At 50.7% G+C, this 16383-nt stretch overlaps 1 protein-coding gene across 2 annotated transcripts in view; it reads right to left on the bottom strand.

The window, feature by feature from the left end:
• Nucleotides 1–16383, bottom strand: part of GBA2 (glucosylceramidase beta 2) — a 287622-nt gene that overhangs the window by 114393 nt on the left and 156846 nt on the right. For both annotated transcript variants that reach the window (XM_073684438.1, XM_073684445.1), the window contains one exon: nucleotides 15800–15915. In XM_073684438.1, the coding sequence (XP_073540539.1) occupies nucleotides 15800–15915 (116 nt within the window). The remainder of the gene's footprint in view (nucleotides 1–15799; nucleotides 15916–16383) is intronic.

Genomic DNA, 16383 nt, shown 5'->3' with positions numbered 1-16383 from the left:
GGAGGATAGTGCACACTGTAATACAGTGTATACCCGGCAGTAGGAGGATAGTGCACGCTGTAATACAGTATATACCCGGCAGTAGGAGGATAGTACACTCTGTAATACAGTATATACCCGGCAGTAGGAGGATAGTGCACGCTGTAATACAGTATATACCCGGCAGTAGGAGGATAGTGCACGCTGTAATACAGTATATACCCGGCAGTAGGAGGATAGTACACGCTGTAATACAGTATATACCCGGCAGTAGGAGGATAGTACACGCTGTAATACAGTATATACCCGGCAGTAGGAGGATAGTACACGCTGTAATACAGTATATACCCGGCAGTAGGAGGATAGTACACGCTGTAATACAGTATATACCCGGCAGTAGGAGGATAGTACACGCTGTAATACAGTATATACCCGGCAGTAGGAGGATAGTGCACGCTGTAATACAGTATATACCCGGCAGTAGGAGGATAGTGCACGCTGTAATACAGTATATACCCGGCAGTAGGAGGATAGTGCACGCTGTAATACAGTATATACCCAGCAGTAGGAGGATAGTACACGCTGTAATACAGTATATACCCGGCAGTAGGAGGATAGTACACGCTGTAATACAGTATATACCCGGCAGTAGGAGGATAGTACACGCTGTAATACAGTATATACCCAGCAGTAGGAGGATAGTACACGCTGTAATACAGTATATACCCAGCAGTAGGAGGATAGTACACGCTGTAATACAGTATATACCCGGCAGTAGGAGGATAGTACACGCTGTAATACAGTATATACCCGGCAGTAGGAGGATAGTACACGCTGAAATACAGTATATACCCGGCAGGAGGAGGATAGTACACGCTGTAATACAGTATATACCCGGCAGTAGGAGGATAGTACACGCTGTAATACAGTATATACCCGGCAGTAGGAGGATAGTACACGCTGTAATACAGTATATACCCAGCAGTAGGAGGATAGTGCATGCTGTAATACAGTATATACCCGGCAGTAGGAGGATAGTACACGCTGTAATACAGTATATACCCGGCAGGAGGAGCATAGTACACGCTGTAATACAGTATATACCCGGCAGGAGGAGGATAGTACACGCTGAAATACAGTATATACCCGGCAGGAGGAGCATAGTACACGCTGTAATACAGTATATACCCGGCAGTAGGAGCATAGTACACGCTGTAATACAGTATATACCAGGCAGTAGGAGGATAGTACACGCTGTAATACAGTATATACCCGGCAGTAGGAGGATAGTACACGCTGTAATATATACTGACAAGCAATAGGGTAACAATGTTTTGAACTTGTGACTTTCAGGCTCCATATCTCACCATCCACTACGGCTTTGAACATGAGACTCCCATCATTTGATAGACCGTCATCATGGTTATCTCATACATATATGTGACTTGCAGCTATTTAGCATATGATTAGTTATGCAGATTCTCGTTATCTCTCTGCATTGTTACTGTTTGTTCCTGATGGTGTAAAGATCTTTTTCTTCCTGTTACTACAAAATACAACCTGTTCTCACATCCCTAATAGCTCCGTGTGTTATTAGGACGATTCCCAAAGAAAAGGTCACTGGTTCGAATCGAGGAGCCGCCATGAAGAAGATTTCCCAAGAGAAACGGCATCATCCAGCTCATCGATAGTGGTCACTCAGCCAAGAAAATTGCCAAACTGCATCATGTGAGCGCCATGACAGGTGGAAGAATACGAAATGAAGTTAGTCCATCCATTCAGAAGCCAAGCTCAAGTTTGCAAAAAGAAGTACGAAAAGTGGACAGTAGAAGACGAAAGTCAATAGACGAGGCTCTGATGGATGCAAATGGGTCTGGAACAAACCAGGGAAAAAGGGGCTAAAGGATCGAGAAACTGAAGGAACTGTCAAGTTCGGTGGAGGAAGCCTGATGATATGGGGTTGTTTCACAGCCAAATGTGTCGGATACTTGACCAAGATCCATGGTGGTCTCAATGCTGAGCTATATGTGAGTATCCTACAAGACGACTTACTTCGTACACTTGAGTACTGTTACGGATCCGGGTGGTGGAACCTCTGTGCTGCGGTGCAAGGAGGGACCAGAGGGGTGTAACTAAGTACCTACTCGGCCTGACCCAGGTCGCACGGCGGTTCAGTCAACTCCATGAACCAGGGAGGAACCGAGCAGAGGGACCAGGTGCTGCTCTGGGACCGACCTAGCATGAGAGCAGGTGACTCCCACGGGTTGATGGTAGGAACTGACCGGTACAGCGGATGAGCACGGCAGGCAGGCTGGCGGGTGGTCCGAGTAGACAAGCAGGCTGATTCTGCTGATAGCCAGACAGGTGCTCCAGGTAGGCAGGCTGGCGGGCACAACAGGTAACAGGCAGGTGCTTCCAGGTAAGCAGGCTGGCGGGCACGGCAGGTAACAGGCATGTGCTTCCAGGTAGGCAGGCTGGCGGGCACAACAGGTAACAGGCAGGTGCTTCCAGGTAAGCAGGTTGGCGGGCACGGCAGGTAACAGGCAGGTGCTTCCAGATAAGCAGGCTGGCCGGCACGGCAGGTAACAGGCAGGTGCTTCCAGGTAAGCAGGCGGGCATAGCCCATAGACAGACTGGCGGACTGGACTGTAGACAGACTGTCGGGCTGGATAGTAGTCAGACTGGACAGAAGAACAGACTGGCGGACAGGACTGACTTGCAGAGGGACCTGAGGGCTGAAGCAACAGTAAGAATCACAGAGCAACAACCTTGCACGGACACCTCCATATTGGAGGATGTGCTTTAAATAGGTTAAGTCCTCCGGCCATTGGCACAGTACCCGGGAAGCTGCGTGCACCAGCAGCTGCAGGGAAGCCGGAAGACGCCGGCGTCTCTGCCTGGCAGGGGGCAGAGACGCCGATGCTACAGTCCCCCCACCCTTTACGCCCCATCTTTTTTAGGCCTGCAAAAAATTCTAAGAAGAAGGAGGGGCATGGATGTTCTCCCTGGGTTCCCAAGACCTCTCCTCCGGGCCAAACCCCTTCCAATCCACCAGAGCAAAGGTTTTTCCTCTTACCCTTTTGGTGGCAAAAACGTTCTCTACCTCATAGATGTCCTCAGTGGAGACCAGAACTGGCGTGGTACCAGGATCGGCAGAAAAAGAATTAAGAACAACTGGTTTGAGGAGAGATACATGGAAGGAGTTGGGAATCCGTAAGGTGGCCGGGAGTTTTAGCTTGTAAGCCACAGGATTGATTTGGTTGAGAACCTTAAACAGACCGATGTACCGCGGACCCAACTTATACGATGGTATTTTGAGACAAACATATTTGGAGGAGAGCCAGACCCTCTCTCCCGGACGGAATTGAGGCGGATCCAGACGTCTTATCAGCATGTTTCTTCATCCGATCTAGTGTCTTCCCAAATAGTAGAAAATTCGCTGATCAGAGACTCCGCGGCAGGATTGTCCACTGAAGCGGAGACAGGAAACGGAATCCGTGGGTGTTGACCGTAGACCACAAAGAACGGGGATTTGGAAGAAGACTCGCTCTCATGGTTGTTATAGGAGAACTCAGCCCATGGTAGGAGCTTCAACCCAATCGTTATGGTGAGCGTTGACGAAGTGCCGGAGAAAGCTGGTAAGGACCTGGTTGATATGTTCCACTTGACCATTGGACTGAGGATGATAAGCAGAGGAGAAATCCAAGGAGACATCCAGCAGCTTACACGTAGCTCTCCAGAAGCCCGAAGTGAACTGGACCCCGAGATCAGACACAATGTGGAGGGGTAGGACATGAAGACGAAAGATGTGATGGATGAAGTCCTTAGCCAGCACAGATGCAGACGGGAGACCAGGCAGAGGGATAAAGCGGGCCATTTTTGAAAAGCGGTCAGCGACCACCCAAATGACTGTACAACCGTCAGAAACAGGAAGATCCCTAATAAAGTCCATAGCAATGTGTTGCCACCGAGTGGAAGGTACGGGAAGAGTAAGAAGACGGCCGGCTGGAAGATGCCTGGGAACCTTGTTAAGGGCACAGGAGGAACAAGCCGTGATGAAATCAGCAACATCCTTGCGTAGGGAAGGCCACCAGTAATGCTGGGCGATGAGCAGGAAGGTCTTCCTCTGGCCAGCATGGCCGGCTAGTTTGGATGAATGGCCCCAGAGAAGAACCTTCTTACGATCCGGAACCGCTACAAAAGTCTTACTGGGTGGAAGAAGAGACAGGTCAAACGGAGCCACAGTCACTACTTTGGAGGGGTCAATGATATGCAGAGGCTCCTCCTCTTGGTCGGAAGACAGGAATGAGCAGGATAGAGAGTCGGCTGTAATGTTCTTTTCCGCTGGGCGGTAATGTAGAGTAAAGCAGAATCGGGCAAAGAACAGAGACCACCGGGCCTGAAGCGGATTGAGTCTTTGGGAGTTTTGTAAATAGGCCAGGTTTTTGTGGTCAGTGTAGATGACCACCGGGTGCAGAGCCCCCTCTCGCAGGTAGCGCCACTCCTCCAGCGCTAATTTGATGGCAAGCAGCTCACGATCTCCTATGGAGTAGTTGCGCTCGGACGAGGAGAAGAGCTTGGAGAAGAAGCCGCAGGTTACCATTCTCCCGGACGGGGATTTCTGGGTGAGCACCGCTCCGCCTCCGGAGGGGGAAGTATCAACCTCCAGGAAGAACTGCTTGTTGCAATCCGGACGGTGCAGCACAGGGGTGGAGGAGAAAGCTTGTTTTAGGGAGATGAAGGCCTCCTCTGCTTCGGAAGTCCATTCCTTGGGATTTGCTCCCTTACAGGTGAGCGCGGAGATGGGAACGGTCCGAGAGGAGAAATGAGGGATGAAGATGCAGTAATAATTTGCGAAGCCCAGGATTAACTGAATCGCCTTCAACCTCTCCAGTCGGGGCCACTTTAAGACGGCAGAAACCTTCTCTGGATCCATCCGAAGACCAGTCTCGGAGATAATATATTCCAGGAACGGAAGGGAAGTCTGCTCGAAGAGAAATTTTCTCAAATTTTGCGCAGAGGCGGTTCTGCTGGAGCCTTAGCAGAACCTGATGAACATCCCTCTGGTGTGTGGGCAGATCCGGAGAGAAGACCAAGATATCGTCCAGGTACACCACCACGCAAGAATACAGGAGATCACGGAAGATGTCGTTAACCAGCTCCTGGAAGACGGTTGGGGTATTACAGAGACCAAAGGGCATCACGCGATATTCATAGTGACCGTCCTGGGTGTTGAATTCAGTCTTCCACTCGTCTCCCTGGCGGATCCAGACCAAATTGTGCGCCCCACGAAGATCGAGCTTCGTGAAGATCTTCGCACCTTTAAGATGGTCGAACAGCTCCGAGATGAGAGGCAGGGGGTACTTATTCTTGATGGTAATCTGGTTAAGACCACTGTAGTCGATACACGGACGTAGAGAGCCATCTTTCTTCTTAACGAAGAAGAATCCTGCTTGAGCCAGGGAGGTAGATTTCTGGATGAATCCCCTAGCAAGATTCTCTTCTATGTACTCAGACATGGCCCGGGTCCCAGCCAGCGACAAGGGGTAGATATGTCCAAGGGGAGGTGAAGCACCGGGTACCAGGTCGATTGGGCAATCATACGTGTGTCACCCTGGCCTGGATGCCACAAAATCTAATAAAGCTGTGTCTGAGAGCAAGGGGGAGGTTCTCTAGTCAGGGGAACATTAGCATGCAGTACCTCCTGTCTCAGGCCAGTAGGGGGAGCAGGCTGCCCCTATAAAAGCTGGAACTGGTGGCAGGGTTAGAGAGAACTGGACGACCTGTCTCAGGACTGAGACTTGTCCCAGAGCAGAGCAGGGACAGAAAGTTATATTGCACCTAAGAGGAAGTGTGGCAGGAGGAGAGCCACAAGCCAGAGACAAGAGGCGAAGTGAGCCTGTCTTGGCAGACAAAGAACTCAATTTACCAGACTTTGGTGTCTGAGGCTGGGAGGATTCCACGTCCTACAGCAGATAACCAGTCCGCAGGGGACTGTATGTTTCTTGGCCTAAGAAGCCTGGAGGCTCTGCCACAACAGAAGGGACCAGCAAAGCCGTACCAGGCCGGGAGCAGAAAGGAACCCACGTTGCAGGCCATACAGGCGAGAATACACGGAGAGCTCGGAAACGTGGGCTGTTATCCTATAAGGAGGAGATAGCCAGAAGGAGTGCAGAAAGCACGGTAGGCCTACACCCTCACCCTACCCAGGGCCAATCTCCCAATTGCTCTCAGACATCCAGGTCCCCTCCTAGCCGGGACTGTTTGTGGGTCAGTTTACCAGTTCTAGTAAAGATCCTGGACTGCAACCTGTTGTCTGTGTGCTCCTTGCTCCGCCAGCACTAACGGCACTGGGACTCTCGTCACCATCACCCCCATCTTCCATCATACTGCCCTGGGGCCGCACTCTTCCCGTGGGGAGTCACACTATCCCAGCAGCATACATCATCAGCCCCAGCGGTCTGCCTGGCAGCGGCGGTCCACACTGACCGCAATCCACAGGTGGCGTAGTCGAACATACCAACAGCACGTAGCAGACTACCATTAGTCTGACCACCCTGAGCCACGGAACCGGGTTGCCACTACTACCCCCATCGTTCCCTACTGCTCGGATCCGAGTGCCCCACGGCCCAGGGGGCGAGTCAATACGGCCTATGAGGTGGTAGTGTCTCAGCTTCCTTCTTGTCGAAGACGTCCACATAGGACCAGTAGGGTGCCGGCAGACCAGGTAGATTAGCCGGAGTAGACGGGGGTCGAGCAGGACTAACCAGAACCAGGCAGGACTCATGGCAATCCTGCCCCCAACGGAGCACCTCACCAGATCGCCAATTCAGGACGGATTCATGTCTCTGTAACCAGGGTAGACCAAGCAAGAAGGAGTGAGAGAGACCGGACAGCACATGAAAGGAGATCCTCTCTGAGTGCAGCATTCCCACCAGAAGGGTTAAAGGCTCTGTGACGAGCAAGATGGTCTCCGGAAGAAGTCTCCCATCCACGGAAGCGACTGCCAATAGTTCAGCCAGACGTATGGTAGGAATCTGATACCGCTCCACAAGGGCCTGAGAAATGAGATTCCCAGCGGCTCCGGAATCCAGGTGGGCGGTCTCAAAGAAGCGGGTCTCTCCACTGGAAATAGAAACAGATAGAGTCAAGGACAGAGAGGATTTACTCTTGCCTAGGATGACCTCTCTGAGCGGTCCTATACACTGGAGTTTCCCGGCTTCACCAGGCAGGAACGGATCAGATGCTCCTTACTACCACAGTAGAAGCAACTCCCTTCGGCTCGGCGCGTCTCCTGGCGAAACTTGACCATCTTGGTTTGGTCAATTTGCATGGGTTCAGGCGAGCGTTCCCGGGGAATTTCTGGTTGGGAGGCAGGCTTTTGGAATACAGGAGTGAGATGCGGAAATTTTCTCTCCCGGGTAGTCTCCTTAGCTCGTTCCAAAAATCGGATGTCAATCTGGGTAGCTAATGACACCAGGTCGTCCAGGGTGGAAGGGATGTCACGACCGGCTAGCTCATCCTTGATCCGTCCGGAAAGACCCTCCCAGAAGGTGGACACCAGGGCCTCGTTGTTCCAGGCAAGCTCATATGCGAGGGTACGGAAATGTATGGCATACTTGTCACGGGTGTGTCGCCACGAAGATCGTCACGAGTACACAGCCTGACTTCTCGCAGCTGACTTGTTGGTGCTTTGTGTTTTTCGGCAGTGAGGGAGTTAATTCTCTCTCTCTCTGTGCTAGACGAGGTTCAGCCTCGCCCAGCTGCAATCAATACTGCTGTAGTGAGACTCCTTCAAATGCCTGCTGGTCTGTTTGGGAAGTGTCGGTGAAAGCATTTCATTCAGACTAACAGAGCGGATCGTGGTGTTTGGAGTTTCTGAGATAAGTGTATTTGGAGTGTTTTTTCCCTTCCTCGCTTTATCATTTATCTCCTTTCCCGTTGGTGTTCCCTCTGTTGTAGTTGTGTAGTTGTTGTATGCAAGGTGGTTTTGGTTTTTCCCTTGTACTGTCTCGTTCGTCTAAGTACTGTGTGTGGGCATATTATTACTTGTCCCCTTTTGTTGTGATCGGGGTCCTTCTCAGGACTAGATTACTTAGGTGCAGGGATCCTCAGGAGGTAGGGGTTACGCTGGCGGTCTGGACCTCTGTACCTTTAACAGTACCTCCAGGTTGAGGGACTAGTCAGGGCCCCAGCTTAGGGTCAGCTTAGGCCCCCTACCTCCAGTATACAGAGACAGCGTGACATTTTCACCGACCCACTTAGTTTTTCTCCAGCTACCATGGATCCAGTAGCCGGTCTAGCTCGGCAGTTGCAGAGTTTGTCCATGGAGCTGGCGGACGTTAGGTCCAAGGTTTTGCATCCTCAGGAGCAAGCCGGACCAGAACCTAAAGTAGCTCTCCCTGACAGGTTCACTGGGGGGCGGGACAAGTTTTTTGTTTTCCGGGAGGCATGCAAGTTGTACTTTCGGCTGCGGCCTCGGTCATCAGGGAGTGAAGAACAAAGGGTGGGAATTGTCATCTCGCTCCTACAAGGGGACCCACAATCTTGGGCGTTCTCTCTTCCCCCGGGCTCCCCGGCTCTCCAGTCAGTGGATAGGTTTTTCGCTGCGCTGGGACTCGTATATGATGACCCAGATCGGATCTCCCTTGCTGAGTCTAAGTTACGTAGGATCCAGCAGGGAGATCGTCCGGCGGAGGAATTCTGTTCGGAGTTCCGTAGGTGGGCCACGGACACCCAGTGGAATGACCCAGCTCTTAGGAGCCAGTTTTGTCATGGTTTATCCGACAAATTACAGGATGTGTTGGCACAGTATGACTCTCCCGCGTCACTGGAAGCCGCTATGGCCCTTGCTATTCGCGTTGACAGACGGCTTCAGGAGAGGTGCGGGATAACTCTACCCCCTGTGATGACTCCACCTCCTACAAGGTCCCCTCATATGGTGGTTCCCCTGGTCAGTCCAGAGGAGCCTATGCAATTAGGAGGGACATCATTTCGGGGGAGGGGACCGGTGGTGCGCCATAAGACAGGAAGGTGTTTCTTCTGCGGGAGAAAGGGACATTTTATTGGGGGGTGTCCATCCCGTCCCTTGCAGAGTGAAGAGTCGTCGGAAAACTGTTGATCCCAGGTTGTGTGGTGGACGGCAATCTGGGAGTAGGTATTTCGTCCCTAGGTTCGTCTCAGTTTCTCGTACCGGCGGAGGTGGTGGTGGGTACGAGAACTGAGAGGATATCTGTTCTTCTGGATAGTGGGGCCGGGGCTAATCTGGTTGATGCTCGGTTTGCCCGGGTTCAAGGTATGCGATTGAGTGAGTTGGCTAAACCCATCCCCATATTCTCGATCGATGCCAGGCCTCTCGGTCAGGGAAGTTTTTTGCAAGCTGTGCATGACGTAAAACTTCAAGTGGGGGCGATACATAAAGAACTGTTGTCTTGCTACGTGTTGGAGGGTCTTCCCACTCCTATAGTGTTGGGCCTTCCTTGGTTAGCTAAGCATAACCCGGTTATTAATTGGCAAACCAGAGAGATAAGCCAATGGAGTAAATTCTGTAATAAAAACTGCATGAACACGGTCATCGGTGCGGTTACTCCTTGGGTCTTACCTCCATTTCTGGCGGACTTTGAGGATGTATTCTCGGAGAAAGGGTGTCAGGAACTACCTCCTCATCGCGAGTATGACTGTTCTGTAAAACTGCTCCCTGAGGCCAAGTTACCTAAAGCTAGGTTGTATAACCTTTCTGGTCCTGAGAGGCAGGCCATGAAGGATTGTATTTCAGAAAGTCTGGCTAAGGGGCATATTAGACCTTCATCTTCACCGGTGGCTGCGGGGTTCTTCTTTGTTAAGAAGAAAGATGGAGGCCTACGCCCTTGCCTGGATTTCCGTGAACTTAATCGGATTACGGTCCGAGATCCGTATCCGCTCCCACTTATTCCCGATCTCTTTAATCAGATCGTGGGCGCCAAATGGTTCTCTAAGTTGGATCTCAGGGGGGCGTACAATCTGATTAGGATGAAGGAGGGGGATGAGTGGAAGACGGCGTTTAACACTCCGGAGGGGCATTATGAGAACCTTGTCATGCCATTCGGTCTGACTAATGCCCCGGCGGTGTTCCAACACTTTGTTAATGACATTTTTCGCCGCCTGGTGGGACAGTTTGTTGTCATATATCTGGATGATATCTTAATTTACTCGCCGGATCTGGTGTCTCATCAGGAGCACGTTAGGCAGGTGTTACAGATCTTGCGGGATAATAAACTGTATGCCAAATGGGAAAAGTGTGTGTTCGCCGTACAGGAACTCCAGTTTTTAGGCTTCCTGGTTTCAGCGTCCGGTTTTCGTATGGACCCTGGGAAAGTGCGGGCAGTTCTTGAGTGGGATCGGCCAGAGAATCTTAAGGCACTACAACGTTTCCTGGGGTTTGCTAATTATTACCGGAAGTTCATTCGTAATTTCTCGTCCATGGTTAAGCCTCTCACAGACATGACTAAAAAGGGGACGGATTTTTCTAGGTGGTCTGACAAGGCTTGTCAAGCATTCTCCTCCTTGAAAAAATGTTTTGCCTCGGCACCCATACTCATTCAACCTGATGCGTCACAGCCATTCATTGTAGAGGTAGACGCTTCCGAGGTAGGGGTGGGAGCAGTATTGTCACAGGGTTCGTCCCCTGGTAAGTGGCATCTGTGCGCCTTTTTCTCTAAAAAATTGTCGTCCGCTGAGAGGAATTACGATGTCGGCAATAGGGAACTCTTGGCCATTAAGTTAGCTTTTGAGGAGTGGCGCCATTTTTTGGAGGGGGCAGTCCATCCGGTCACCGTCATCACCGATCACAAGAACCTGCTATATCTGGAGTCCGCGAAACGTCTGAATCCCAGACAAGCTAGGTGGTCATTGTTTTTTACCAGGTTTAATTTTGTCGTTACATATCGTCCTGGGTCAAAAAATGTAAAGGCGGATGCCTTATCTCGTAGTTTCCCTGGGGCCGGGAATACGGACGACCCGATTCCTATCCTTCAGGAGGGGGTGGTGGTTTCGGCAGTATGCTCTGAGCTGGAGGAGGAGGTATTGGAGGCTCAGGGGGACGCCCCTGTTGGACCTCCGGGGAGACTGTTTGTTCCATATCAGTTGCGACAAAAGGTGATCGAGGCACACCATAACTCAGTTTTTGCAGGACACCCGGGGAGTAAGGCAACTGTGGATCTCCTCTCGCGTCGGTTTTGGTGGCCTAACTTACATAAGGAGGTGGTAACTTTTGTCGCGTCCTGTGGGGTTTGTGCGCGCTCTAAGACCTCACATACCCGTCCGTCTGGGGCCCTCTTACCTTTGAAGATCCCGGAGCGTCCTTGGACTCATCTGTCTATGGACTTTATTACGGACCTCCCTCCGTCTTCGGGTAAAACGGTCATACTCGTTGTAGTGGACAGGTTCAGCAAGATGGCACATTTTATCGCTCTTCCGGCTCTCCCTAATGCTAAAACTCTTGCGCAGGTGTTCATTGGGGAGATTGTGAGGCTTCACGGGGTACCCTCCGAGGTGGTGTCTGATCGGGGGTCTCAGTTTGTGTCCAAGTTCTGGAAGGCGTTTTGTGCACGGCGGGGGATGCATTTGTCATTCTCATCGGCTTTTCATCCTCAGACCAATGGTCAGACGGAACGTATGAACCAGAGCTTGGAGACATATCTCCGGTGTTTTGTGTCAGAGAACCAGGAGGACTGGGCTTCTTTCTTACCTCTGGCAGAGTTTGCTCTTAATAATAGGCGGAGCGAGTCCACTGGTAAGTCCCCGTTTTTTGGGGCATATGGTTTTCACCCCCAGTTTTGTACTTTCAGTAGGGGGGGCTCTTCGGGGGTTCCTGAGGTGGAACGATTTTCCTCATCACTCGCTTCAGTATGGAGAGGGGTGCTGAAGAATCTGAATACTATGGGGAACCGATACAAACGTATGGCTGATAGGAGGAGAGTGTCTGGTCCGGACCTAAGTGTGAACGATCGGGTATGGTTGTCTACCAGGAATATTAAACTTAAGGTTCCCTCCTGGAAACTGGGTCCCAGGTTCATCGGGCCGTACAGAATCAGTTCTATTATTAATCCGGTGGCATTCCGTCTTGACCTCCCCCCTACGTTTAAAATTCACAACGTGTTCCACAGATCGTTGCTTAAGAGGTATGTGGCGCCGGTGGTACCGTCACCTTTACCCCCCCCTCCAGTGGTGGTCAATGGTAACTTGGAGTTCCAGGTATCGAGGGTCATCGATTCACGCTTTAATCGCCGGTCCCTTCAGTACCTGGTTCATTGGAAAGGGTATGGTCCTGAGGAGAGGATGTGGGTTCCTGCGTCGGATATTAACGCAGACCGATTAGTTCGGGCCTTCCACACGACTCACCCGGATAAACCTGGCCCTGAGGGTCCGGAGGCCCCTCGTAGAAGGGGGGGTACTGTCACGGGTGTGTCGCCACGAAGATCGTCACGAGTACACAGCCTGACTTCTCGCAGCTGACTTGTTGGTGCTTTGTGTTTTTCGGCAGTGAGGGAGTTAATTCTCTCTCTCTCTGTGCTAGACGAGGTTCAGCCTCGCCCAGCTGCAATCAATACTGCTGTAGTGAGACTCCTTCAAATGCCTGCTGGTCTGTTTGGGAAGTGTCGGTGAAAGCATTTCATTCAGACTAACAGAGCGGATCGTGGTGTTTGGAGTTTCTGAGATAAGTGTATTTGGAGTGTTTTTTCCCTTCCTCGCTTTATCATTTATCTCCTTTCCCGTTGGTGTTCCCTCTGTTGTAGTTGTGTAGTTGTTGTATGCAAGGTGGTTTTGGTTTTTCCCTTGTACTGTCTCGTTCATCTAAGTACTGTGTGTGGGCATATTATTACTTGTCCCCTTTTGTTGTGATCGGGGTCCTTCTCAGGACTAGATTACTTAGGTGCAGGGATCCTCAGGAGGTAGGGGTTACGCTGGCGGTCTGGACCTCTGTACCTTTAACAGTACCTCCAGGTTGAGGGACTAGTCAGGGCCCCAGCTTAGGGTCAGCTTAGGCCCCCTACCTCCAGTATACAGAGACAGCGTGACAATACTGGCCCACGGTGAGACTCCCTTGGCTGAGACGGAGAAGTGAGGCGGCAGTAGAAGTCTTTCGTCCGGGCTCATCAAAGACCTTCCGGAAGGCAGTGAGGAAAGCCAGAAGATCAGAAATCAGGGGATCCCCTCTCTCCCACAGAGGGTTTAGCCATGCCAATGCCTCCCCGGTGAGACATGATGAACGCCACCTTGGCCCGGTCGGAGGGAAACTGATGTGTCAGGAGTTCAAAGTGCAGCGTCCACTGATATAGAAAACCCCGACATAGGACGGGGTCACCACCAAAACGTGGAGGCGCAGAGAGCTGGGGGCCAGAGCCGGATGCCATGGCACTAGTAGGCTGAGGCGCCGCCGGAGCGGGTGACGCTAGGCTAGAGACGGACACAGATGGGGTGGGCAGCGTGTCCAGTCGAGTGTTGACAGACCGCAGGTAGGTCAGGATAGTTTCCTGTTGGGATCTCTGACGAGAAACCTCCTGGTACAGGTCAGAGAGCGAAGGAGCCTGGGGGCCACCGGCTTCCATGGCCCGTGCAAACTGTTACGGATCCGGATGGTGGAACCTCTGTGCTGCGGTGCAAGGAGGGACCAGAGGGGCGTGACTAAGTACCTACTCTGCCTGACCAAGGTCGCACGGCGGCTCAATCGACTGCGTGAACCAGGGAGGGAACGAGCAGGGGGATCAGGTGCCAATCTGGGACCGACCTTGTATGAGAGCAGGTGACTCCCACGGGTCAGATGGCAGGAACTGACTGGTACATCGGATGAGCATGGCAGGCAGGCTGGCGGGTGGTCCGGGTAGACAAGCAGGCTGATTCGGCTGATAGCTAGATGGGTGCTCCGGGTAGGCAGGCTGGCGGGCACAACAGGTAACAGGCAGGTGCTTCCAGGTAAGCAGGTTGGCGGGCACGGCAGGTAACAGGCAGGTGCTTTCAGGTAAGCAGGCTGGCGGGCACGGCAGGTAACAGGCAGGTGCTTCCAGATAAGCAGGCGGGCATAGCCCATAGACAGACTGGGCTGTAGACAGACTGTCGGGCTGGATAGTAGTCAGACTGGCGGACTGGACAGAAGAACAGACTGGCGGACAGGACTGACTTGCAGAGGGACCTGAAGGCTGAAGCAACAGTAAGAATCACAGAGCAACAACCTTGCACAGGCCCCTCCATATTGGAGGAGGTGCTTTAAATAGGGAAAGTCCTCTGGCCATTGGCCGGGGACTTTTTAGGACGGCGCGTGCAGCCCCTTTAAGAGGGAGGGAGCACGCGCGCGCACTAAGCACAGTCCCCGGGAAGCTGCATGCACCAGCAGCAGCAGCAGGGAGGCCGGAAGACGCCGGACCAGGAGCGTGGCGGTAAGGGGGACGGCGTCTCGGCCTGGCAGGGGGCAGAGACGCTGATGCTACAAGTACTATGGGTATGAAAAGAACGACATAGTTTCCCAGCAGGGCAATGACCCAAAGCATACGTCGAGGTTTAATGACAATGAAGTAGAGGTGCTGGATCGGCCCCCACAGTCTCCAGACCTCAACCCAATTGAACACTTGTGGGTAGAGTTCAAGAAAAAGCTGTATACAATCCCAAGTGAGGCGACCAGTCTGCACAAACATTGGGAACGTGTAGAAGAGACCCGGGATCAGATTTCGGTCACGACTTGTTTGAATCTGATTGAGAGCAGGTCCAGAAAGATTCAGGCAGTGGTGAAAGCCAAAGGCGGATTTACAAAATAATAAAAATTACAATTTAGATTTTCAGGAGCAAACAGTAACAATGCAGTGACATGACAAGAATCTGCATAACTAATCATATGCTAAATAGATGAAAGTCACATTTACGTATAAGATAGGCAAGATGATTGTCTATAAAATGATTGTCGTCTCACGTTCAGTCATCTGGATCGCAGCATGATGTCTAGCTTTTGAGGATGTTTTGGTCTACTTCACTTTGTCAGGCAGGTCCTATTTATATGATTTCTTGATTGAGAACAGGTGAGGCAGTAATCAGGCCTGTTTGTAGCTAGGGAAAATTAACTTCTCAAATATGTGGTAAAACACAGTTAATTTATGACTTAGGGGGGTTGTCAATCACTTTTTCGCACAGGGCCCTATAGGTTTGGATTTCTTTTTCCCTTAATAATAAAGACCTTCATTTAAAAACTGCATTTTGTGTTACTTGTGTTATCTTTGTCTAATATTTACATTTGTTTTGTGATCTGAAACATTTATGTGTGACAAACATGCAAAAGAATAAGAAATAGGGAAGGGGCAAACACTTTTTCACACCACTGTATATATTTATATTCATGTTATACTCACTGGATATATATATCACCAATGAATATAAATATATATGTATATTCATGCTATACTCACTGCCAGTATAAATTTATGGCATGTGATATATTGCATATTTATGGCCACTTTTTTTTCACTCTTTATATTTCCAGAAATGAAGAAACGTACAGATAAACGTCGGTCACATTGGACCAATCCACCAATAACCATTATACTTATAGCATCATAACTGATGATTGACAATAAGTGACTTTTTATGTTGCTCTTTTTTCTTAGCAATTAATTGCTATGACAATTGCTCAGAAATGAGTAAATCATGGCATTAATTTGCAAGACTCAATGTTCCTTCATGGGGCGTAGTGCACTCAGACGTTGTGCCTTGGGCAGGGAGAGATGCAAGTACGGTTCTGAGTAACCACTGCGGTATAATTCACACTGGGGCATAATACACACGCTGCAGTATTACACACCTGGTTCTCAGTCACGGGCTTGTAGTGGTACATGCCAGGATTTAATTGCCAGCGGCAGAACTCTCCTCGCCAGCTCCGAGTGATTGTTCCTCCACCGATTCCGCCAAGGGGAGCGCCTAGAAGAAATGGAAAAATTACAGAATGTGAGAGTCCTCCGTGGTCGATACCTTTTAATGGTGAACTGAAAAGATGGGAACAAATAGCAGCTTTCGAGCCTTCTCTGGTCTCTTCAGATTTTGTGTCATACTGACGCCTGATGAAGAGTCACATATTTATATACAGCATGGAACAAGGATATATTTTTCCTATAGAAGGAATGGGGCACAATTACAGATGGTGGCACGCCATATCTATGGAAGACTAGGAGAGTCAGACGGGTTATGGCTGATCACCTCAGATCAATATCACACATTATAGATCATCTATTATTCACCTCAAAACAGGAAACGGCGCGACTCTGCGAGAAGGAGATCTTATGTATCAGAGACTTACAGCAAAATAATCCAGTGTGAAAAGTGATCTGCTGGTGAGAGGATTGTCCGTTCTGGGAGAACGACGTCTCTGCACTGATCTGTCACATTTCC

The sequence above is a fragment of the Phyllobates terribilis genome, unplaced genomic scaffold, assembly GCF_046119375.1.
Source record: "Phyllobates terribilis strain yellow unplaced genomic scaffold, ASM4611937v1 Scaffold_1__5_contigs__length_1240528914, whole genome shotgun sequence".
Lineage (NCBI taxonomy): Eukaryota > Metazoa > Chordata > Amphibia > Anura > Dendrobatidae > Phyllobates > Phyllobates terribilis.
The sequence above is the reverse complement of the archived record's forward strand: the minus strand, read 5'-3'. Positions and strand labels throughout refer to the sequence as shown.